This window comes from Cupressus sempervirens, chromosome 1 (genome assembly GCF_028749045.1).
Source record: "Cupressus sempervirens isolate cs-2001-9-10 chromosome 1, ASM2874904v1, whole genome shotgun sequence".
NCBI classification, from domain to species: domain Eukaryota; kingdom Viridiplantae; phylum Streptophyta; class Pinopsida; order Cupressales; family Cupressaceae; genus Cupressus; species Cupressus sempervirens.
In genome coordinates this window covers 77,910,837-77,936,454 of record NC_143118.1, presented here as the reverse complement: position 1 = coordinate 77,936,454, position 25,618 = coordinate 77,910,837, and the positions used below count along the sequence as shown (strand labels likewise).

The 25,618-nt window shown below is 34.8% G+C and overlaps 1 protein-coding gene across 2 annotated transcripts; it reads left to right on the top strand.

The window, feature by feature from the left end:
* Nucleotides 1-635: 635 nt before the first annotated feature.
* Nucleotides 636-25,202, top strand: LOC149576303 (uncharacterized). Of its 2 annotated transcripts, none has more exons than XM_089816779.1 (4): nt 636-1,578; nt 21,018-21,261; nt 23,736-23,913; nt 24,051-25,202. In XM_089816779.1, exons 1-4 carry the CDS (start codon nt 888-890, stop codon nt 24,675-24,677), a joined length of 1,740 nt encoding a protein of 579 aa, XP_089672905.1. In that variant the 5' UTR covers nt 636-887; the 3' UTR covers nt 24,678-25,202. The 2 variants fall into 2 exon arrangements, with proteins under 2 accessions (XP_089672905.1, XP_089672908.1); XM_089816782.1 differs by having other exon boundaries at nt 674-1,578; nt 24,037-24,160.
* The last annotated feature ends 416 nt before the right edge of the window (nt 25,203-25,618 follow it).

The window sequence follows — 25,618 nt, the reverse complement described above, 5'->3', positions numbered from 1 at the left end:
TAAGGGGCGAACATAACAAGTATTAGGCAAGTATTTTAAAATTGACACTTTTTCGACCACTTTGCACTCCGCAAACTCTATCGAGAAATCTGTAAATATCCAAACACTGTAACATTAGCTTTAAACTCTTAAGTAACCTACAAAATTACACTTGAAAAATCAACATAGGGGAGAGGACCCAGTGCTTGAACGCGTTTCAATAGTTGTGATAGGAGTTGTTCACTTGATACCTACACTTATTGACTTAATGTCCAATTTTTTTGACAACACTGTACCGATACTTGTGACTTTAAAGTTGTTAGTGCAATGCTAACTACCTAAAATTGAATAAAATATACCCTTAGTTATAAAAATTAACCAATGATGTGATGCCACATCAACTGTTCAACTATGGGTACCCTTTATGCATGACCATTGCTCTCTCTCTTTTTTAGGCTGTTTTGGACAACTTGGCCAAAAGCATGCTGATGTGACATCATAACGAGTGACGTGGACTTGAAACCTTACTTATAAGTAGAAGACTCACCAAGTGAAGTGCTGCAAAAAATTAAGAGCAATTTGAAATTTTTACGTAAGATTTTGATAAACGTGAAATTAGGGTGTTCAAATACTAGGTCCTCTCCCCTAATTAACTTACCATTTAAGAGATTTCCCTCGAAGTTCTCCACGGCTATTGGGTCTCTTCTTCCCTATTCCCATCATTTGAGAAAACATATTTCGCGTTTATTTTCGACACTACTGTATTTGCTGAGAGGCTCTTCTCCCATCCTACAATTTAGGGTTCGTGTATTCCTGAATAGAGGAGATGTTGTTCGATGAAGTCTGATTCGCTCGATTAATTTTTTACAGTAATTCAACATCTACAGTAGTAAGCCTTCAGATCTTCAATGGCGGAAGCTCCACAGCTTCCCGTTTTTTCATTCAACGGTACGACTGACGAAGCAATTATAGAACCAGCATCTTTGATGGAAAATGATAGAAAACAAGAAGAAGAAACATACGAACTCCATCATTTATCGGCTTCTCCATCTTCTGACGATATTGGTATTCGGCCTCGAATAAGGTATGGTAAAGAAAAGCTGTTAAACTTGCGGTTCGTTGTGAGCAGAGAAGAGCAGCCGCAAAGATGGAATGAAATTATGGCTGCGCTGGGGCCTGTTGGATGTGAACTTTGTGCAATGGAGAAAAGCGGGCAGACGAACACGGATAGTAAGAGCCAAAGACGCCGCAAAAAGAAGCGATGCATGAAAAAAATGGAAATAATAAGTGAAGAACAAAATGGTAAAAACCAAGAAGAAGAAAAATACGATCCTTATCATTTATCGGCTTTTCCATCGTCCGACGGGAATGTCCGCCGCCCTGGAAGAAAGTATGGTAAAAAAGAATTATTAAATTTGCGGTGTATTATGAGTGAAGAAGGACATGCGGCAAGATGTGACGGAATAATGGCTGCTCTGGAGTCTGCTGGATGTGACCTTTGCACCATGGAGAAAAGCGGGCAGATGAACGCGGATAGTAGGCGCCAGAGGGCCTGCAAAAATATAGATCAAGTGGACAAAATGGAAACAATAAGCAGCGGTATGTCTTCATTATAAAATTTATGATTGCAGGACATCAATTTTTAAAATCCAATCATATTCACCCATTTTAAATCCTGAAGTTCGCTCGAATTAGAAGTTTGGAAAATCTCATCAAATTTCTTTATTCTAAACTTTGCAATTTCATTTTGAACATTATAATTCGTTTGAGTTAGTGTTTTGAAAATCTCACCGTATTTCAGAGACATAATATGTTTCGTCATCTTCATGGTCGGTGGAACAAGTTCGCGATTTGAAAAGTTTTTATAAAAATCCTCATGTTTATATCCTGGATCACGCTTTATATCTCACCATGTTTGTCTATTTTATTTTTGTATATGATCCAAAATGGAGTTCTGAAACTTTCGGGTTTTTGATTTTTGTTCTCGATTTGTGTTGGCTGAGATGTGTTGTTATTAAATCAGGTTTCCATTTGTATGAATTCGCTACCGCATGATAATGTTTTGGCAAAAATCAGCTGAGCCACTAAATCCATATATGTCAGAGTGTAGAAATAATGTTTTGGTGAAAGAAGAGCAACTGAACAAATACTAGTGTTTTTGGCTTAAAAACAGCAGAACACATGATTAAATACGCTTTAGTTTTAACTCTCTCTTTATACTCGGAGGCTGAAAGTTCATCCTTTCTGCTGTAATTTGGTAAACACTCATCCTCACTAGAGCTTGGGGAGTGCAATTTAACCTACTATATTGTATCGAGTACCCCCTGTTAAAAAGCATTTATCCTTCCCAATGGACCTGAGAGTTGCAGGACCCCTTTTAAGAAGCATCTATCCTTCCCAAATGGACCTGAGAGTTGCAGTTGACCTCATATCTAGTTTTATATTGTAAAATGTATCTGTTAGGGAAACTCCTTTTTAAGGCCGAGCAGGATCAAAACATATGGAAGTGCGTTGCTACCAGATTCCCAGTTGTGGTGAACTCTTGACATTTTTTCCTTTAGACACATCTCATTCAACCACTTTTATTACTGTGTTATAACCACCCCATTTTACATGAGGGATATCCCTAGCATGGATTGAACTGATTCAGAAGAGGTATAATTTCCTCTTAATACCATACTACCCATTGTTCAATTGTGACAAAACCTCCATTTTCTGACTTGTTTCACAAATGAACAACAGTGGATTGTCTCGACGAAGCAGCTAAACCTTAACCCAGATCAAATTCGATTGAAACTTCAAGCATCATCCTGGTGGCTATCCTACTTTGAACCTCTGCAGACCAGCAAAGTAACCTTAAGCTCCAGAAGAATATTACATTCTAAGCTGATGAATATCACTTGTATATCTGAAGATATACTTCAATACTGAATGTGAACTTTACTTTGAACTCGTCATGCATCTGGAAATATGCCTGACAACACTTTCAAAATCTGGTTGCTTGATTCTTGAGTCAAGCAAATGAGGTCTACTGTGAACTATATGTATAATGCAGAATGGCCACAAGTCGTTGTTGAACATTTGTGTCTGTTAGTTGCATGTAAATGACCTTTAAATCACATAGAACCTTCCATTTGAATTTTCTCTTTATGATTAGGAGTTGTATCATGGATGTAACAAACGGATTTTCATAACAAAAGAAGAACTAATATCTGGTTTCACATAGAAATGAAAGAGTTTTCTTCAACCAACTTTCGAAACAAAACATTCTTAAATCCTTTTCATGAGATATTAACTGATTTAACTACTAACGGTTAACCGAGATAACCATTCAACTGAAATAACTGAAATAACGATTAAATGAAGTAAATGAAATATGATTAACTGAAGTAACTGAAATAACGATTAACTAAAGTAACTGAAATAACGATTCATTGAGGTAATTGAAATAACGATTAACTGAAGTAACTGAAATAACGATTCACTGAGGTAACTGAAATAACGATTAACTGAATTAACTGAGATAACAATTTCCTATCCTCAGTTGCATATACTAAAAAAAAAATACATGATTAGTTACAAGAGGAATATAAATGCATATTAGGAAAGGAAGGAAGAAAACATACAAGAAGTAATTGGCAAGTCTTTAACTAGTTGTGCAAGCCTCGGCTTTTGGTAAGAGAAGCATTGACTTAGGCTTAACCTCCGAACCTCTGACCATATCCATCCCCACACAATCTTTTGAAAAGAAAGGCCCTCCCTACCCCAGGATTGGGCTTGGGGTACTACTAGTCCAACTACTTGAACATTTCCGGTGTTTAAAATGTCCACATAGTTATGGATGAACATGTTTGAATAATTGACACTATCGACATCAAGTGATCGTATGAAGGCAAACATGCCCTTTAACGACCTTAGCTAAGGTTTTTGGATGGGTTTTGTTACACAATCACCATGGCTCGACTTGACAACAGAAAAACAATAAGTATGAACATGCATGAGCTATTAAATGATTTCTGTTTTTAAAATAACATATTATTGTTATATCATTTTTGATTTTGTTTTCCATGTTATTGTAGATTCCTTGATCATCTCTTCACCTCTTCCTTGGCCATTCAGTCAGGTGAGTCCCAGGGGTTTAAATCTCGAAGTAAACCAACTCAATCTGCTGATCCTCAACTAGTGTATGTTTAATTACATATTCAGTATATCTTAGCTTTTTATGGCTTGAGGAAACAATCCTAAGACTTGCAAAAGTACAATTCGGTTCTGACTTACATCAATAAAAGAAAGATGTTTGGACTCAACATGACAAATTGTCTTTACTCAATATGGGAAGATTAGTATTTTTGATATTACAGTGCAAACTTCTCATGGACGTACTTCCTTCTACTATAATTTATAATGCAAAAGTAAAGGAATGAAGATGTATTACTCAGAAAAGATGTGACCACTTAACTTGGTCTAATGTAATTCAGAAACATGAGCCTTGGCTTGATGTTTAATAGCTGGCTTCCTCACAAAAGCAATCCGTATGCAATATCAAAATGTGTTTAATTTTCGCCTTTAACAAGAGTGTAGAAACAAGGAGTAAAACTGTGGAAAGAAATGCAGGAGTAAAATCGTGTGGAGGCAAAAATACATATCCAACTTCTCTCGGCTTCCAAATATATGTAGAGGCATTCAATTTCTCAAGGCTTCCAAGAAGCCGTGACTCGTAAAGAAATGTTTTGCCTTCTTGGACATCGATATAATATGCCAAGTGTACATTTTGGTTTCAAGTAAAGAATTGAATAAATAAGGAAAATAATTTGAAGGACATGAATCAAGGATAAATTATAATATATTTATCTACTTGCACATAGATGTATTTATAGGATTGGCATTATATTATATGTTTTTATCCAAGGTTGTATCTTTTATTATGTATATCTAAATACATGCTTTATTTGGAAGATTATTTTATCTTCTTGGACATGTATTTAAATGTACATATTAGATAGAATCTTGTATAAAAACTATATTATGGTGCTATCTTTATTTCTATATCTATGTGCACATACATAAATATGTGTTACAATGAAATGATAGAAATGTCAATCATAAGTCGTTAAGGTATGTACTTTAATTAAGTTAAAATCGTTAATGTTTTTAATGTTTATCTAATAGCTCATGCGTGTTCAAATGATTGTACCCTACTATACAACTCGCTAGGTCCTTACCAAGATAGTTAGAGGTCATTACATGTCGACCAGATAAGTGGACTAAGATAGTACCCCATTTCGTTGATCCCGTTTAGCAATGCTTCTCACCTTCATCTTCTCCTGCAATCACTCGTGCAACATTTTCCACGATAATAACAAGTTCCATGATAAATCCATAATAACATTTAACGTAGATATTGGCAAGGAATTTAATTATTAACCATAATTCTGAAACCAAGCAACTGCTAACTACTATCATCATCATATGACAATAATGGATAACGACTATCATCATTAAATAGTTAAACAAATAATGAATACAATGGATATATTTAACTACCCTTTTCACATGTTTATGAAAGAAAATCCATTCAATTCAACGGCTATAATAAATCTAAATTAGGTCAAAATATGGGATGTAACATACCCACCCCCTTAAGTTTTCATCGTCCTTGATGAATATCACAGCAAAAACTTAAAGTTAATATCTATCCAAACCATTACATCAATGAAAAGAACTGAAAAGTAAAAGTTCAGGCTTTAGCCCTGGAGAAAAGGTGAGGATATATTTGGAAAATTTCATGATAATTTTCCCAAGTAGCATTATTCTCTGCATATTGATCCCACTGGACCTTACATTGAGTCACATCTCGATTTCGTAAGCGTAGCTTACGCACCTCGAATATTCTAAGTGGTTCTATTTCCACCACCCTTGGATCTTGCACCTATAATAGGTTCCAATCAATTATATGATCATGATGAGTGATTTACTTTTTAAGATATTACACATGAATGACGCCATGCATCCTAACAAGAGCTGGTGGTAGGGCAATTCTGTAGGCTACTGGGTTCATGATTTCCAATATTTCAAAGGGTCTACATACTTTGGGGCCAACTTTGCATTCTTACCAAACTTGATGGCACTCTTTTGAGGTTTTACTTTTATAGCACCTTTTCTCCCATTGAGAATTCTCTAGGTCCTTTTGCATCTACATAACTTTTTTGTCTATTGTTGGCTTCTTTCAATCTTTGATGAATTTGGATTACCTGTTCTTCCATTTCCTTAAGCATTTCAGCTCCAACTTTAATTCTGTCCTCTAATCAATTCCAACTCACAAGAGTTCTCCATGTGCGGCCATATAGAGCCTCAAAGGGGGCCATTTTAATGGTGGATTGATGGGAATTGTTATAAGAAAATTCTACCAAGGGTAGATACATTTCCCACTGGTACTGTCGATCCTCACAATAAACTCTTAAAGATCCTCCAAAACTTGGTTTACTCTTTCTGTTTGACCATCAATCTTGGAATGATAAGCTGAGCTAATGTTTAGCTTAGTCCTTAATGCCAAAACATAATGTTTGCCAAAATCTGGAGGTTATCCTAACATCCCTATTTGAGATAATTTTCTCTAGAACTTCATTTAGTCTAAAAATCTACTTTATGAATTAATGAGCGATTTTTGGTGCTCCATTAGTTAGATTTCCTGGTATAAAATGAGCAACCTTAGTCAATCTATCCACTACTACTAGAATGGTGTTGTGTCTATTCTGTATCATATGTAACCCTTATACAAAATCCATGGAAATTATCTGCTATTTCCATTCTGGTATCTCGTTTGAGTGCAAAGTGCTGGCTAGATAACGATGTTCTGCCTTTACTCTTTGGCATTCCAGACATCCTGCCACAAAATTTGTTATTTCCCTTTTCATTCCTTTCCAAAAATATAGAGGTTTTATATCTGACAACATTTTAGTCATTCCAGGGTGTCCTGAATATGAAGCTGAATGAGATTCCTCAAGAATCATTCTGCGAAGTTTAGTTTTGTTGGGTATATAAATCCTGCCATGATATCTTAACGATCTATCCTCTTCTATCCTAATTTTTGAATACCTAAGATCCCGTGGGTCTTTGATGAGAGCTTGGTTGATCTCTGCATAAAATTCATCATACTCTAGATATTGTAGTATCTAATCTTTCAATTTGAAATTTATAACAGCCATCGCAAAATGTGTCTCCTTCTGCGTAAGGCATCTGCCACCTTGTTTTCCTAGCCCTTGATGTAATTAATATGAAATTCATAATTTGCTAGAAATTCGAGCCATCTCCTTTGTCTAGCATTAAGGTTGGGTTGAGTGAAAATGTATTTTAGGCTGTGGTGGTCGGATCGAAGATCGAAAGGTTTCCCTATCAAGTAGTGTCTCCACATTTAAAGGGCATGTACTATAGCTGCCAATTCTAGATCACGGGGGGTGTAAATCTGCTCGTAACTCTTCAATTTCCTTGACTCATATGCAATTACCTACTCATCCTACATGAGCACTCCTCTAACTCCTTGCCCTGGTGCATCCATTATGACTACGAATTTCTTTTGTAGGTCAGGTACTCTTAGTATGGGTGCAGCAGTTAACTTTTCTTTCAGATACTCAAAAGCTGATTGACATTTTTCAATCCATACAAATTTCTTTCTTTTTTTGTAGTGATGTGATTGGGTAAGCTATCTTAGAAAAATTCCTGACAAGTTTCCTATAGAATCCAGCCAATCCCATGAAACTCTTGACTTCTGTCATATTCTTAGGTATAGGCCATTCCTTAATTGCTTTGATTTTTGAAAGATCTACGGCTATTCCTTGCACTGATATAATATGTCCTAGATACTGGATTTATTTATGATAAAATGCGCATTTAGACAATTCTCCATATAATTGATATTCTTTCAGCCTTTGCAAGACTTTTTCTAGATGCTCTTGATGTTCTTTCTCATTCTTCGAATAGGTTAATAAAGATTAGTACAAACTGATCTAGACAATCTTGGAATATGCTATTCATTAAATTTATGAAAGCTGTCGGAGCATTGGTTAACCCAAAGGGTAATACTGTGAACTCATAATGCCCATACCTAGTTCTGAATGTAGTTTTGTGAATGTCTTTATCCTTGATGCAGAGTTGGTGATATCTCAACCTTAAGTTGATCTTTGAAAATACTATAGCGCCTCTCATTTGATCAAAGAGGTTGTCTATTCTAAGAAGTGGGTATCGGTTTTTAATGGTGACATTATTGAGCATTCTATAATCTATGCATAATCTCATAGTTTTGTCCTTCCTGACAAACAATACTAGAGCTCCCCATGGTGAAACACTGGGCTGGATAAGTTTCTTATTTAACATATCCTGCAATTGCATTTGCAACCCCATTAATTCTTTGGTGGTCATTCGATAAGGTGCTTGAGAGATGGGTTTTGCTCCTGGTATCAAATCTATGGTAAAATCAAAGACTCGGGATGGAGGTAAACTGAGGAGTTCTTCGAGAAACACATCCTGATATTTCTTTAGATAGGGATACTTTTCTTTTAAAGATTCCTTCAATTTTTCTCTGATTTCCCCATCCTCAAAAATGTAATCATCTCCATAAATGGTGTTTATAGGATCTCTCATATCTTCAACTCTTATTGCAAAAATCTCGCAACCTTTTCTTCCACATTTCTTGAGTTGCATGGCGGATATCTTTTTTGATTTAATTTCATGTATAATCCCTTTAATGCTTACAGGTTTTGCCTTGGTCGTCCAAACAATTTACAATTTTAGCAAGACAATCAACCTTGACGTTATGCTCAATGAGCCAATTAATGCCTATAATAATATCATAATACCCAAGAGGTGCTACATACAAATTCAATTCAGTGGAGAAATTTGGAAAATCAACCCAAGCCTCAAATAGACACTGCTCTATCTTAGCCCTTGACTAGTTTGCATACTCAAATTTCCATGGTTTTGCCATAAAACTAGATCTATTGGAAATCTGCTTAATAGTTTAGGTGATATAAAGCATTCAGAAGCTCCAATATCAATTAAAATAGAAATCGGGTTCCTGAGATCGTACCTGGAGTTTCGATTGGGCCTATTTATTGTTCTGCTTGTCAATTGTCAAGTGCTGCATGAATCCTTTGCTGATAAACACGTTGCTGAGGTGGAAGGGGTGATTGATTGGTATTAGTCTTAACAGGGCATTTATTAGCATAATGATCTCCTCCACAAGTGAAGCATCCTGAAGGTGGCCCCTTCTTTTTAGTGCCCTTATTATTCTTATTTGTATTGAAATTACTTTTAAAATCCTTGATTCCATTACCTTTTGTTTCTGGCTTGTTAAATTTATAATCCTTAAACCGTTATTTCTGAAATCCAGTATCTGTACTTTTTGTATTCCAGTTTGTTTTTCTTTTATTATTCCGGATGGAATCATCTCGCTTGATTTTAAATTCTTATCGAACAACCTTTTCTAAAGCTTCCTCCATGGTTCGAGGAGTGAGAACATCAACTGCCTCTCCTATTCTATTATTCACTCCCATGATGAATTTCCTCACCTTCAGGCTCTTGTCTTGTTGGTATGGTGGTACATACTTCAGTAGTTGGGTGAATTTCTCCCAATACTTATGTACGGTCATATCTCCTTGATTGAGATTTTGAAAATCCAGCAACTTTTGATCATAGAAGGTTTGCGGTAACCAACGGTTCTTAAAAATGGTTACAAACTTTTTCCAGGTAATCTCAGTGGTTTTGGTGTTTAGCTCAATTTTGGTGTTTCCCCACCATGTAGCAACTACTCCAGTAAAATGGTATATTCCCCAAACTGCTTTTGAGGTTTCTGAAAAGTTCCTAATTTTAAAGTACTATTCCATTTCAGTTAACCAGGCCTCTGCATCCTCTCCAGATTTAGAACCAACAAACTTGGGTGGTTTGATCTTCTTAATATTTGTGGATAGGTCACTTACTATTTCAAGTTTCTTTTATTTTTCATTTGGGAAGGTGAAGTTTGAGGGTTTTCTTGCTGTGTTCAGAGACTTCTGTTTCTATTCTGGGAGGGGGCGAGAATTGCATTTCCTCTTGGTCATGCCCCATTTGGGCTGCCATTTCATTCATTCTTGCATTTCTTGCAAAATTTGAAGTAGTAAATCAGTGGAAGATTATGGGTTATTCTCATGGACCATGTCTTGGCCTACAACGTTCTCTTCGCTGCTCATATTTCTTGTTTACTGGTTTGACCTATAAATTATCAAGATTCTTATGTCAATTTGTTGTGTTATAACATTTTAAAAAAAAAACTTAATTTCTACAAGATAAAGAGATTGCGAGTAGATAAAACGCAAGAATAAACCAATTTTTATAATCAATGTTAATACTTCTATGCTGTATTTACGACAACCTTATTTACAAAAATTTTCTCCTCAAAGGATGTTTACATTATAGATCTAGTCATTCTGAATTTTCTTTATTTTCAGCATTCAGTTCAGTTTCAAATTTGTACATATCCCGCACCATCCAAGATCTATGGAAGTGCATAAGAGAATTGGGCTGACGGGTGTTCCAAATTTGAATCAATTTGTTTCTATAGACCGCTTATTGGCAGGAGTCCACTTGACTCTTTCTTTCCTCATCCGTTACAAAGCCTGCTTTAGGGTTTCATTGTCCTGAGGCATAGAACAAGTGTAGTCGTAGTTTGGTATGTTCCTAATTAAGTATAAAAAGATGGGATGTTGTGCCTTCTCGCGAGGTGTTTTACATACTTGCATCTTGTATATTTAATCTAAGAATTTTCAGGTTTACCAGGCTTTATTTAAGTAGTGTGCCCTAGGTTCCGTGTCGAACCCAGCACTCTGATACCATATGTAACAAACAGATTTTTATAACAAAATAAAGAACTAATATCTGGTTTCACATAGAAATGAAAGAGTTTTTTTCAACCAACTTTCAAAACAAAACATTCTTAAATCCTTTTCATGAGACATTAACTGATTTAACTACTAATGATTAACTAAGATAACCATTCAACTGAAATAACGATTAAATGAAATAGGATTAATTGAAGTAACTGAAATAACGATCAACTGAAGTAATTGAAATAACGATTAACTGAGGTAACTGAAATAACGATTAACCAGTGTTACCCTGACGCGGGGGTGCGGTGGTGTGGGGGGATGTCGAGACGAGTTTCGGGTGTGGGAAAAAGGGGCCTCAATTTGGGGATGGTGGGGGGACAACGGTGGGGGTGTGAAGGCGGGAGGGGGGAGGGGGGAGGTGGTTACATAGTATATATATATAATATATGACTGAAAATGCTAATTATGAAATGATATTTCAATATATTATGTAACATACCAAATATAGTTAAATAGAGAAAATTGAAATGCAATTTACAAACTATTAGTTCAAACGTGAAACTTGAAACTTCATAACCATTACCAATGACTATTTAACAAATTAATTTAGTTCAAGATGCAAGATTCAAAATTCATTGTTCAAATATGAATTATCATGTATGATATATCATAAAGATGCTCATGATGACAATGAGCCGAGTAGCATGAAACAGTGAAATGAAATAATGTATCGTAGCCATATCAAAGTGAGTACAATCAACAAAATGTCAATAGTGAGAATGAAATCATCCAAAGTGCTCTCTAAGCATGCATAAAAAAATAAATTAAAAAGAAAAAAATTATTTAAAAAAAAACTTTTTGGGCTATTTAGCCAGCCACGCCAGCACCTGAGGAGCACCCCGCAAGCACCCTGGGAGCACCCCCGCACCCGAGCACCCGCGAACCACTTGGGTGCTTGATTGGTGCGGTCGAGGTGCAGTGGCGCATTTTCAGCCAGCAGGGGTACTCGGGTTTGTATGTGCACTGGGTGCTTCGGATTTTTGACCTAGTTGCGCGCACTCGGGTTACACTGTGATTAACTGAAGTAACTGAGATAACGATTTCCTATCCTTAGTTGCATATAGTAAAGAAAATACATGATCAGTTACAAGAGGAATATAAATGCATATGAGGAAAGGATGGAAGAAAACATACTAGAAGTAATTGGCGAGTCTTTAACTAGTTGTGCAAGTCTCAACTTTCGGTAAGAGGAGAAGCATTGACTTAGGCTTAACCTCCCAACCTCAGACTATATCCATCCCAACACAATCTTTTGAAAAGAAAAGCCCTCCTTACCCCGAGATCGGGCTTGGGGTACTACTAGTCTAGCCACCTGAGCATTTTCGATGTTTAGAATGTCGGCACAGTTATGGATGGGCATGTCTAAATAACTAACACTGCTGACATTAAGTGATTTTATGAAGGCAAACATGCCCTTTAACGACCATGGCCAAGGTTTTTGGATGGGTTCTATTACTCGATCACCACCGCTCGACTTGACAACAGGAGAACAATAAGTATAAACATGCATGAGCTATTAAATGATTTCCCTTTTTAAAATAATATATTATTGTTACATCATTTCTGATTTTGTTTTCCACATTATTGTAGATTCCTTTATTATCTCTTCACCTCTTCCTTGGCTATTTAGCCAGGTGAGTCCTAGGTGTTTAAATTTCAGAGTAAACCAACTCAATCTGCTAATCCTCAGCTAGTGTATGATTAATTACATATTTAGTATATCTCAGCTTTTTATGGCTTGAGGAAACAATCCTAAGACTTGCAAAATTACAATTCGGTTTTGACTTACAGCAATAAAAGAAAGATGTTTAGACTCAACTTGACAATTTGTCTTTACTCAATATGGGAAGATTAGTCTCTTTGATATTACAGTGTAGACTTCTCATGGACGTACTTCCTTCTGCTATAATTTATAATGCAGAAATAAAAGAATGAAGATATATCACTTAGAAAAGATGTGACCACTTAACTTGGTCTAACGTAATACAAAAATGTGAGCCTTGGGTGGATGTTTAATAGCCGATTTCTTCACAAAAGCAATCCGTATGCAATATCAAAATGTGTTCGATTTTTGGCTTCAACAAGGGTGTAGAAACAAGGAGTAAAGCTGTGGAAAGAAATGCAGGAGTAAAATTGTGTGGAGGCAAAAATACATATCCGACTTCTCTTGGCTTCCAAATATATGTAAAGGCATTCGATTTCTAAAGGCTTCCAAGAAACTGTAATTCTTAAAGAAATGTTTTGCCTTCTTGGACACTGATATAATATGCCAAGTGTGCATTTTGGTTTCAAGTAAAGAATTGAATAAATAAGGAAAAGAATTTGAAGGATATGAATCAAGGATAAATTATAATATATTTATCTACTTGCACATAGATTTATTTATAGGATTGACATCATTTTATATGTTTTTATCCAAAGTTATATCTTTTACTATGTATATCTAAATACATGCTTTATTTGGAAGATTATTTTATCTTCTTGTACATGTATTGAAGTGTACGTATTATATAGAATCTTGTATAAAAACTATATTATGGTGTCACCTTTATTTTTATATCTATGTGCACGTACATAAATATGTTTTACAATGAAATGATGGAAATGTCAACCATAAGCCGTTAAGGTAAGTACTTTAATTAAGTTAAAATCATTAATGTTTTTAATGTTTTTCTAATAACTCGTGTGTCCAAATGATTGTACCCTACTATACAAGTTGCTAGGTCCTTACCAAGATAGTTAGAGGTCATACCCGTCGACCAGATAAATGAACTAAGATAGTACCCAATTCCGTTGATCCTGTTTAGAAATGCTTCTCCCCTTCATCTTCTCTTGCAATCACCCATGCAACATTTTCCACGATAATAATAAGTTCCATGATAAATCCATAATAATATTTAATGTAGATGTTAGCAAGGAATTTAATTATTAACCATAATTTCGAAACCAAGCAACTGCTAACTACTATCATTATCATATGACAAATAAATGGATAATCCCATCATCATTAGACGGTTAAACAAATAATGAATACAATGGATATATTTAACTACCCTTTTCACATGATTATGAAAGAAAATCCATTCAATTGAACGGCTATAATAAATTTAAATTAGGTCAAAATTTGGGATGTAACAATGGAGCATTATTTGTAGATGATCTGGGAGACATATTCCAGCAAAGGCACTTAAAAACTTTCGCTTCCCAAATATACTATTTACTTTCATTGTAAATTACATACTATATTCCATCTTCTACAATAGGTTTCCTCACTTGATTGATTATGCTTAACTTATGGAAATGAATGAAACACTGTGATTGCATGTGTATTCTCTCACTAGTCAGAAACAGAGTAAAATTGGGCATGGGAAGTGTACTGGAAGCTTAGTGAGTTTACCTCTCTCATACATCAGTTTTGCTGCCACTGTTATGTGAACAAAGTAATGTTACCTTCTATAGGAGCTGTTAATCCTCACCTTTTATAGGAACTGTTAATCCCTAGCAGTTTTCTATTTAATTGATAAACACAGTAGTTGAAAGATAAAATATGTGAGGGTTATTAACTTTTGAATATTCAGATTCGCTCGTTATTCTGGTGAGGGTTGCACTCCAAGTTCAATTTTGTTTTAGCCTAAAAAAACATCCCAACTAAATCTCTTCAAATAAACTAATGGTGATCCCTACGATAGTATGAGCATGTTTTGTTCAATCAGAAACTCAGGAAAAATGATATGGTTGAGGTGGTGATAGACTTTTACACATCCTCAAAGTCATCTTCCAATGGGCCAATTCTTACCAGAATCATATTCTATATCATTCTTATTCAAGGCAGGGGAATGTTGTAAACATGAAGTCAAATTGTATATTTCAGCTCCTAGTTGTGGATCATGAGATTTATCCTCAAATGAAATGTGCTGAAGGTAATTTGTTACTAACAGGAATTTCCTCTTATAGATAGTAACATTCTAGATCTAAAACCTGAAATCTGCAGGTCATTAATATGTTTTCAACAGGAAACAAATTTACAGCTGTGAAAAACTCTATGCATAAAAGCTGAATTTGAAAATATTGAGCTCATATCAGAAAGTTCTGAAACAACAACAGTAAGCTGACATTTGAAACTTAATTTTGATCAGGAATATCTATGTAAACAGTAATCTGTACTCTTTTACCATGACCCTGCAAAGTCTTCGTTATACTGTGACCCTGTGTGGTCATTGTTATAGTGTGATCCTGCATGGTCTCTTGTAGGCTACAGTTTATTGCGAAGACTGAAGTATCAAATATTGTTAAAGTTGAAGTAGCTGCAATAGAGTTCATTGATAACTGTTTAACCTGCTTTGAGCTATCTCAGAATTTCACTTGCGATGATGCCTGTAATGTTCTAGTTTCTCTCTTTGCATCTTTGAGAGCTTCTTCTTCAACTCTTCCGAGTTTCTTTCAATTATTTGTTTGTGCTTGTTGTTTGGTTTCTGCTCTATATATCTACTATATATGGAGTATTATTATTTCCGCTCTGCTGAGAACCTTAGTGATCTTCCTTGCGAGTTCAATCTTCCTTATCATCAGCTTTCTACCCTATTCATACTTTATTGACTGGTGAGATTATGGTGACATGGCACCACAACTGTTAATTCTTGGCAATGTGTATTCTTCTTTTGTTGAGTTTTGATGGGTTATGTTTATGACCGTCAGTTATGTTATTTATTACCGTAATTGCCTTGCGTATGTGGATGGTGTTTTGTAATCGATAACTCTTGTCAGTCTTCGTGCGCCTCTTCAGCTGCCAAGTGAGCTTTTTTGTCATGCAGAATAAAACAAAAAAGATGGATTTCATCTCTTTTAGTGTGGTCCATCGCACCATTTGGGAAGTGTTATGGTAAATTGATGATGTTATAGTTGTATTAAACAAAGGAGATGAAAGCTTGTTATATAGATTTACAAAGACAATGTTTCTAAATGAAACAATCGTGAAACAAACACAGAAATAGAAACTACCCAATAAACTAAAGACTAACTAAGATGACCATTAAAGAAACATTATAATATTCTAATACCCTCCATTAATGGCCTTTTTCTAACTGATATCTTTTAGACTTCTAGTCACAAATTCTTCAAAACATTTTGCTACTGCTGAGACCCTCCCTAGATCTGCAAAATATCAATGACCAAGAAGCCATAATATAACCAAAAAAATGAACAAATAAGGGTGTCCCCTTCTTCAAAATGCTTTGCAACCAGAGACAAGAGCCTGCCATTGACTTTGCCCCCGAGATAAGTCTACCGGTGAGATAAGTCTGCCACTGACCCTCCTAGAATCAGCAAAAGATTTGACTAGAAATAATCACAAAATACCCAACCTGATGTTGGATGATGAAGCTGCTCTTCCCTAGAGACAAAGACAAACATTGAGAACATCTAGCATGATTTTGAGGAAAAATATGCAAATCCTTCAAACTTTGCAAGTGATCATGATGCTCCAAAACAAGGTGCAAAAAGCCACAATTTTTTATGAAAAAAATTGACGAAAACCAAGCACAAGTTTTGAGATGAAAAATTGATCAACCTAACATGATTTTGGAGGTGAAAAATCAATCAAAATCAAACAAAATCTGAAACATGGATAATAGAATACAAAACTTCATTTTCGAGGAAAAATGGTAAAACCCAACAGATAATTTTTGAGGAAAAAATTATAAACCCTCCAAGGAATCTCATGGAACTTTGCGAATTACAAAATCAAAATTAACAAATAATTCTTTTTTGGAAAAAATTAATAAAACCCATCAGAATTTTTTTAAAGGTGACAAAACATGATGCTTCGCATGATAAAACAGCGAAGGCGACAAAACATGATACTTCACATGATAAACCAGCATATGCAGGCACATGCAACAAACATGCAAGTACATGCAACCCTCATAAATTAGAGACTTTTGCTGCAACCAAGAAATCGCAAGATCAAAACCCTTCTTAACTAGGCTTTCAATTTCTAGCAAAAATCGTTGAAGACAAACCACAAAAGTTTCATAAACTACCTCCAGCAATTTTTATTTCTAAACATCAAAAAACAAATTTCCAAAAAAAATTCCAGAACAAAAGAACCTCGAATTTTCCTTAAAAAAATCCGTCAAATTTTATGAAATCCCATTGACTTGCTTTGATACCATGTTATGGTAACTTGCTGTTGTTGTAGTTGTATTAAACAAAGGAGATGAAAGCTCCTAAATAGATTTACAAAGACGATGTTTCTAAAAGAAACAATCGTGAACTAAAGATGCAAATAGAAACTCTCTAATAAACTAAAGACTAAGTAAGATGACCATTAAAGAAACAATATAATATTCTAATTGGAAGATCAAGTTTTGTAGAGAATTTTCATGTGCTTGTCAGAGGTCATTGTCTTTTTGATGTGTTCAATTTGAATCTGATATATATATATTGGAAAAATTCTAGATCAAAAGTTGCTCAAATTTTCCTTAAAAAATCCGTCAAATTTTATGAAATCCCATTGACCTACTCTGATACCATCTTATGGTAAATTGATGTTGTTGTATTGTATTAAACAAAGGAGATGAATGCTCCTTATATAGATTTACAAAGACGATGTTTCTAAAAGAAACAATCGTGAACTAAAGATGGAAATAAAAAACTACTTAATAAACTAAAGACTACCATTAAAGAAACAGTATAATATTCTAATAGGAAGATCAAGTTTTGTAGAGAATTTTCATGTGCTTGTCAGAGGTCATTGTCTTCTTGATGTGTTCGATTTGATATATATATATATATATATATATTGGAAAAAATTCCAGATCAAAAGTGGCTCAAATTTTTCTTAAAAAAATCCGGCAAATTTTATAAAATCCCATTGACCTTCTTTGATACCATGTTATGGTAAATTGATGTTGTTGTAATTGTATTAAACAAAGGAGATGAAAGCTCCTTCTATAGATTTACAAAGATGATGTTTCTAAAAGAAACAATCATGAACTAAAGGCGGAATAGAAACTACCTAATAAAGTAAAGACTAACTAAGATGACCATTAAAGAAACAGTATAATATTCTAATAGGAAGATTGAGTTTTGTAGAGAATTTTCATATATATATATATATATAAAATTCAGATCGAACACATAAAAAAGAAATGAGCTCTAACAAGCACACACACACACACACTATCATGAGGATCGATGAGATATTCTGATTCATTATTATCTTTTGTGAAGAGCTCAATCTGTGTGTATAAGACGTATTGATTGCAAGTTTTAATATCTTCAATCATAAGTGAGGAACCATTATATTGATTTTTTGAAGAGCTTAAGAAAGAGAATCTTTTCTGGGTGGTTGGGTTTTCCCCTCAACTAGGAGGGTTTTCTTAGGGTAAATAATCATGCCAACTGTTCATATGCATATCTGGCTATTGCATTTATATTATTCTGGTTTGTAACATTAACAAATATTTTGTAATTGTTTTTTTCAATCTACTTTTCATAATTAAAAAATCTTAAATTTGAAAACCAGATATTTCTAAATCTAATGCATGGTTAAATCTGAAGATGCTAAAGAAAATTGAAATCCCATAAACCTCCAAGATGTTTTTTTTCCCTCTGTAAATTCCCTAAACAGGTCCTCAATAGCATGCAACACAGACCAAACAACTGTAGAAAAAACAAATTTAGCCAACCCACACTATTGGTCTCATTGGACATAAAACTGGCTCCCAGTGGATTCACAAGATACTTTTAAATTTTAAAAAGAAACCTGAAGGGCCCTGTTGACCAAAGTACATAAATAAAATATTATAATGCCTAGCAAAGAGCACTGAGAGACGTTTGTGCTAGATTGTGCCTGGTGAGTATTATGTTGTTGATTTTGGATGATCCCCTGTAGGGACAACTCATCCTTTAAAAGACAGCTTTTCACTTGAAATTCCACTATTTTCTGTTTAAGGCTGTTGCTCATTTCACACTAACAATATGCATTGAGTGAATAGATCCTTTTTCTACTTCTGCCTAGGCTTTAATTCATTATCCTTAGTTTTCCCCAGACATGACAATAATACATTTTCATGACTGGTAGAGAGGTAAGATCCATTTTCTTTGTGCTCATTTTGTGCCCAAATGGCAATGGAAACAAATTGTTTTGGGGAGGCTTTGCAGCGTGTTACTTTACTGGAGAAGGCAATTTGTGCTTGATGGTGATTAGGGTGTTCATGTTTTTCAATTTTTCCCAAGTTCTCCTTTATTTGGCTCATGTTTAGTTTGCAACATAAGTAAAACATATTGTTTTGAAGGCCGATCCTTTCGATCTTGAGTTTATTTTGGTAATAGTGCAAGAATAATAATCACTTGAGTTGAATATTTTTCAAATTTTGGAGCACCTACTTTTCCCACCTGGCAGGGGCAATATTAAAACTTGTCTGTCATTTTTGCATTCTTTGTGCATATCATTTCTATGATGTCTTCTACAAAATAAAGTTAATTTGGTTCAAATATATATTTTTAATTTTCTCTAGTAGATAAAATCACAATGTGTGATGAAAATTTAATTAGATCCAAAACATTGGAATTAGGATGTGACCATTGCATGCAAACTGCTTTATTGGCAAAGGCTGTCTACAGTACACAAATTACAGTACAATTGAGTGAGACAAAAAAATCAGTTTCGAACAACAACCAGTTTAAAGGTCATCAAGTCCAATCAATTCAATTTCTACAAAGTACACAAAGGATTGCTCTTGAAAAGATAAAGATATGACTGGCTACATAAAATGGATCATTGGGCTAAACTAGATGGCTATATTTATGCAGTTTTGCTGTAAAATATGACTTATATTAAGACCATATCACTCAAAAAGATTTTAAGCTTACTGTCAAAATTTCAATCATTCAAATAAATGATGAATTCGTGCTGCTGATGAATTGACATGATTTTAGTTTTGCGCTGTGTGCTATGTTTGACAACCTGAATTTTGTTCCAAGGTGAAATAGTCTCTGTCAACTACAAAACAGTGAGAACAAGTCACCTTATTTACCATCGTTTGTTACCATACTAGAGCAGGTCACCTCACCTACCTTTCTTTTTTGCTGTAAATGGGATATGATAACCATAGCTAAGTCCACTTGTTCTTGTTATTTGGAGTAGCTGACAACAAATTCCACAAAAAATGGCTTGGGCACTGACTGTCCATAAAGCATAGGTCTAACAATCACTAGCCAACAATTGACATTGTAAACACTGACATGGTTTTACCTTCGTAACAATGTCACAAGTTTGAAGATAGTCAGATCTATGGATATCCATATATTCTCATTGCAAAGGTATCCAAAACAGTTCATATGTAATCTTATGGAAGCAAGCGGAAGACTTACTCCAACAATGTCTGAAAAAGATTCCTAGAAATCATGTCTGTTCATCCCAATATGTGAAATACACAGACAACTTGATGTATGTTCATTGCATTGTGTAATGTAAAAATAAATTTAATTGTGTTAAGTGAAACAAGGTGACTTCTAATGTAATGTAATTTTTGGAAAATGATAATATAGCTTTCAGATTTCCACAATCCATATGAATGCCAATGATAGTTTCACATCAACATTTTGGATCATACTACATGATCATTGCCAAGATGCAAGAGAGCGTAAGGAGAAGAAGAACTTGCATCCCGACAATCAATCAATCTTCTTCTCCTTATGCTCTCTTGTATTCTGATGATGGATCATGTACTGTGATCCAAAACATTGATGTTAAATTTTTGACATAATTGAATCCAGAAACTATCATTGGCAATGATAACATTAAGGGGGGTATATAACTTACAACTTAACAAATAAGAAAAAACACATCTAATGAGTTCTACAATCTCTTCTTGAACCAATCAGCATACCTATTGAATGTTTAGGGCCTTAAATCCACCTGCTAGTATCATATTTAAAGGGTATACATCTGCCTGCATGGACGGTATCTGTTCTATTTTTTCCAGTTCTAAATGACCAAGATGAAGGAAGATAACAACATTGAAAGAGGGTTATTTTCTGTCTCTGTTTCATCTAGAAAATTGTAGTTGTTTATGCTAATTAATTCAACTTTATTTTTGTTTAATGTATACATTGCAGGTTCGGTGCTTCTGCTAAAGTCAGAAGAGGAATGCTATGAAGAGCTACCTTGTTCTGGGCTTTCAGGATTGAAAGCTGCAGCACTCCAAAAAAGCAGCAACTGCTCATTTGAGGAGAATGGGGATTCTGAGAGCAGTGATGATGAATTTGATAGCTTACTTAAACCAGCATTAGCAGTGGAAGGAGAGCCTGACTTTGCTTCTGGATCACCTCATGATGGATTCGAATATCTTCGACGAGTGAGGCATGTGGATTATAAGGATTTTAAAGCCTTTCTTTAATGTTTTTCTTAATTTATGGAATAGTATTTGGAAACATTAGAAGTGTTACTCTGTCAATTCTTCAATCACTTTAGTACCCTTCCTTCTATCATTTTAATGTTGAAATCATTTTGAAAACAGAAACAGCTGGTGGGACATCTTCTAAACACCTCCAATTGGGCAAATACATTTTCCTCCTCCAAGATGGTGTTTACTAGCAAAACTTTATGAAACCAAAATCTGTTACAAACATTGGTCAAACAATGACATGGTAATGACTTGTGATGAATATGAAGAGTTCGTCATTTTAATACTTTTGCAAAAGAAGGGTCTGTTGTTATTATAGTTTTTGGATCATCGGATTGCATAAAATGAGATGGATGGGCTACAGTGATTTGTGGAATTTGTGGCAGATAATTTTTGTGCAACGGGAGTATTTTGTTATAATATAATGTTTTTTGTGACTTCTAATTCATGGTGTCCACTAGCTAGCTCCGAGTTTCCCTTTTCACCTGCATATTTGAATGCCTGTAATAAACTTACAAGCTTATATTTTTATTATGATTTGCTGCTAGTATACTTGTCGACAAAATATGGCAGAAGTTATGATTAAAAAATTGATCTTATGAGAAATAGACCAAGATTTCTGATTTCTAGTTTCATTCTAACCCTCAATGTGACCTTCAAATCGCCCATTCCTTTTATTTATTATTTTTGAATGCCAGGTTGTTAGTGTGGGAAACATATTATAGATTGATTTTGACTCTTGAGTAGGATGACATCATTTGACAGAGGCAGATTACTGTTTTTCATCGAAAGGTTTTGTGTTTTAAGATATTACAGCTCTGGCCAGTGTGATGCTATTGTTTTTTTATCAAAATAATTTGAGTAGCAATACCCGAAGAGTAGGCAGTGTAACTGTGCCAAGTCAAAAGCCTTGTAGTCTACTTTATACACCAAATTGTATTTTGTCCTGACTTATACATACATAGGCTAATTTTGGATATATTTAATTCTTTATGTAAATTTTAATTTTTTTTTGATGGGTAATAGGCGGAAGATAAGATCAATTATTTTTATTTGTTAAGCAGAGTAGACTTGAACCTGAGACCTCCTAGATAGAGGCTCACAATTTACCATTGTGTTGGAGGCTCTTGCCTATGTAAATTTTAAATTGAGTATCAATAGGAAGATGTGATTTTGATGCTTTTCAGATCTTTTCAGATCTTTTTGATCATTTGTTGAATTTTTAAAAATAAATTGTTACATTTCAAATCTTTCAATTTTCTGTTTGGGAAACCATGCCTATTTCCCAAATTCACCAGTGTGCCTGGTGACTTTTTAAAGCTTATTAATCATGTTTATACTTATAAATTATATTTAATATGCCTTAATTTGAAATTTGATTAGTGAAAACAATTGTGATGCTGTCCCCACCTTCAATCCTGGTGGATCTGAATTTTTCTCTCCTATATATATCATCCTTTTTTTGAGATTATGAAACCTACCATAATACAGTTTTTTCATATTTTGGCTGGATTTTGTTGAATATCTCATCTCATAGTTGAACCTGTAGGATTCTAATGCCTTACTCTCGCTATTTTTTTTGATTTGGTCTTTGACTATGATATCCAAATGTTTTTGTTCCATTTTCACAGCTCACTTCTACAGCTTTGAGAATTCCTTCTACATGTGTAGCTCATTATTCTATAGTTATCCCCTGCTTTCCACCACTTCTGCAAATATGGTGCATGTTTGGATGGTGACTGATTTGTAGCAGGAGACTTCATTAATTTTGTTTAGCTATCAGAGATGGTGGATTCATGGATATAAGCCGGACATTGTTATTTTCAAGTTATCCTTTCTTGATATCTTTCCTTTGTAGTGGATTTCACATCTCGTAGTTTGGCCTGTGCAATTCGTGCTTCTTTTTCTAGTGCTTGTGGTGCAGGGATTGAGAGATTTAAGCAAGCTGGCCATATTGCTGACAATTCTAAACCTAAAATGGATGTTTTCAGAATCTTATGGAACAACTATTTATGCTGACATGTCATGCAATTTTTTAGAAAATCTAGTCTATCGCATTCCATGATTGTGTGCTTTCATCAGGCTTTCTGAGGAATTGCTGGTCTGTCGACTTCACTTACGGCATTATCAAATGAAATTCAATACAAATTTTCATGGTAGTGCAACATCATATGATATGAAAGGATCAATTTTACATGAGCACAAGTGTTTTTTAATTCTACAAGATATGGTTAGGCACAGCTTTGATTAAACATTACAGTATTTCTTTTTAGATAGTGTAGCGTCCTGGGCAACTAAAAGTAATTTTACGAAGATAACTGTATGTAAATTTAAAATGATTTTGGATTATTGCTGCGTTGGATGTTTGATTGGAAGTTGATTTATATGTCATTGACTCTTGCCTTGTTGCTGCTGAAATATAATTCCACAGGTGGGAAGCTAATCAATATCCTCGAGTGAAAGTTGCAAATCTTGATGTGAAGAAGTTGAATGAGAAACAGACACCATATATGCCGAATATACCACCTATTGTAGACTGCTCAGTTGATTTGCTGCCCTCAAAAGATTGGGAAAGAGAATTTCTAGCAGACTTTTCTAAATTGCGAATGGTAATTTGTTTGCTGCCCAATTTTAAATGAGTTGACTCGAACATCTCCCTTTTTCTCTGGAAAGTAGATATATGTGCTTCATTGCTCTTTTTTTTGGGAATTACCTGTTATATAATTTTTCAGTAATGATTTTTCAGGAACTTACAAAAATTAATCTATCTAAGAGTCTCCACTTAACCAGTTTGCCATCTCGTAGAGATAAAATTGCATGGGAAAGATTCTGTTTCGGTGCACTATGTAGGCTAACAGACAGTGAAGAATCCCATTCTCAAGCAGGGGAAATTGAGGAGGGTAAAGATGAAGTTTTGGAAGATTTAGATCTTGAGATTGCTGGAGCAAGCCAGGAATGTCAAACAAACCATACAAGTAATCTTTGTGGTAAAGATCTAAAGGTTGATTGTCTTGGGGAGAACATATATACAAGTCCCACACTTCCAGTGATTTTGAGCTTGGATGAGGTTACGAGGACAAAACTTTTCATGTATCATGTGTCTTGGCTTGAGGGCATCAACTCTCTGTCAAAAGACCGGGCAGTCTGGCTGTTTGCTCTTTGTGCAGTTTTGGATAGACCACTAGATGCAGAGACTTGTGCATCAGTAAGAACTTTGCTAAGAAAATGTGCAAGTTTGAGGGCTGCTAAGACCAAAGACGATGGAGAACTTCCTATGCTGAATATCCTTATAACCATAGCAGGAAAATATTTTGGTCAAGCTGAGGACTTAATATCACAAACCACAGCTTGTAATCAAAGGCAGCAACTGTAAGGTGTGGATGAGTGTAGAGCTGCCCCTTTTCAATCTTTCATATTGTACACGCATCAGGAGCATCTGGAAAAAGTGGATCCTAATTCATCCTGTTTGAAGGTTGGCATGGCCTTATTAGGGATGGATATTTCAGTTGTAAAAGATTTGATGAACATTTGTTTATATTCAGGCAGGCTAGAAATGAGTTCATCTTTGATTCTCCAGACGTATTTCAGATGCATCTAAGGATTCACGCTTATATACCTTTTATGGCAGGGGATTCACATGCCCTTTAAAACATGTTGACTACTGGCCAGTCCTATTTATTGTTTGTGCTTCTCAAGGTTTTCTGTCACGTCAGACACTGGTTTTTGCCTACTTTCATTATAAGACTGGTATTTGTATATTGGTTCATATTGCCTATGCTCTTGTAGTATTTGCCTATAGAAATCATAACAGTAATCATGTACATCCAATTGTATTCTGGGCATGGCATATTGTTTATGATAAAGTCAACATCTATATCTATATAACCTTTTTCTAGCAGTTTACAAACTTTAATTTGTTTGACTGAATTTTGCAATGTTTCTGGAAGTTAGCTAAAGATAACTAGGGTGAAGAACTTAAGGGACCGTAGACCTTAGCAAGGTGCTAACACTTGGCTGATATTAGAAATCCGAACTAGGCAAGAAATGGAAATTTGAGATATGAGATAAGCATGTCAAAATTCCTATATCATCCTATCAGATCCCATATTATTGATTTTGCTATCTTGCATAGTTCACAAACAGAACTTTCTGATTTAATAATAAAAGCAACTGTTAATGTTATACGGCTAAATCCATTTTTCGTTCCTACTCACACTCCAGCTATCATAATTCAAATCGCAACAGAGATGAGCTTGAGAAAATGCAATGCTGATTATCAGAACAACAAATCATGCTACTGAGCGTACTTTTGAA

Coding starts and splice junctions, on each gene's coding strand:
- LOC149576303 (XM_089816779.1), top strand. CDS start 888: ATGGCGGAAGCTCCACAGCTTCCCGTTTTTTCATTCAACGGTACGACT. Junction 1,579..21,017: donor AATGGAAACAATAAGCAGCG/GTATGTCTTCAT, acceptor TATACATTGCAG/GTTCGGTGCTTCTGCTAAAG. Junction 21,262..23,735: donor GAATATCTTCGACGAGTGAG/GCATGTGGATTA, acceptor ATAATTCCACAG/GTGGGAAGCTAATCAATATC.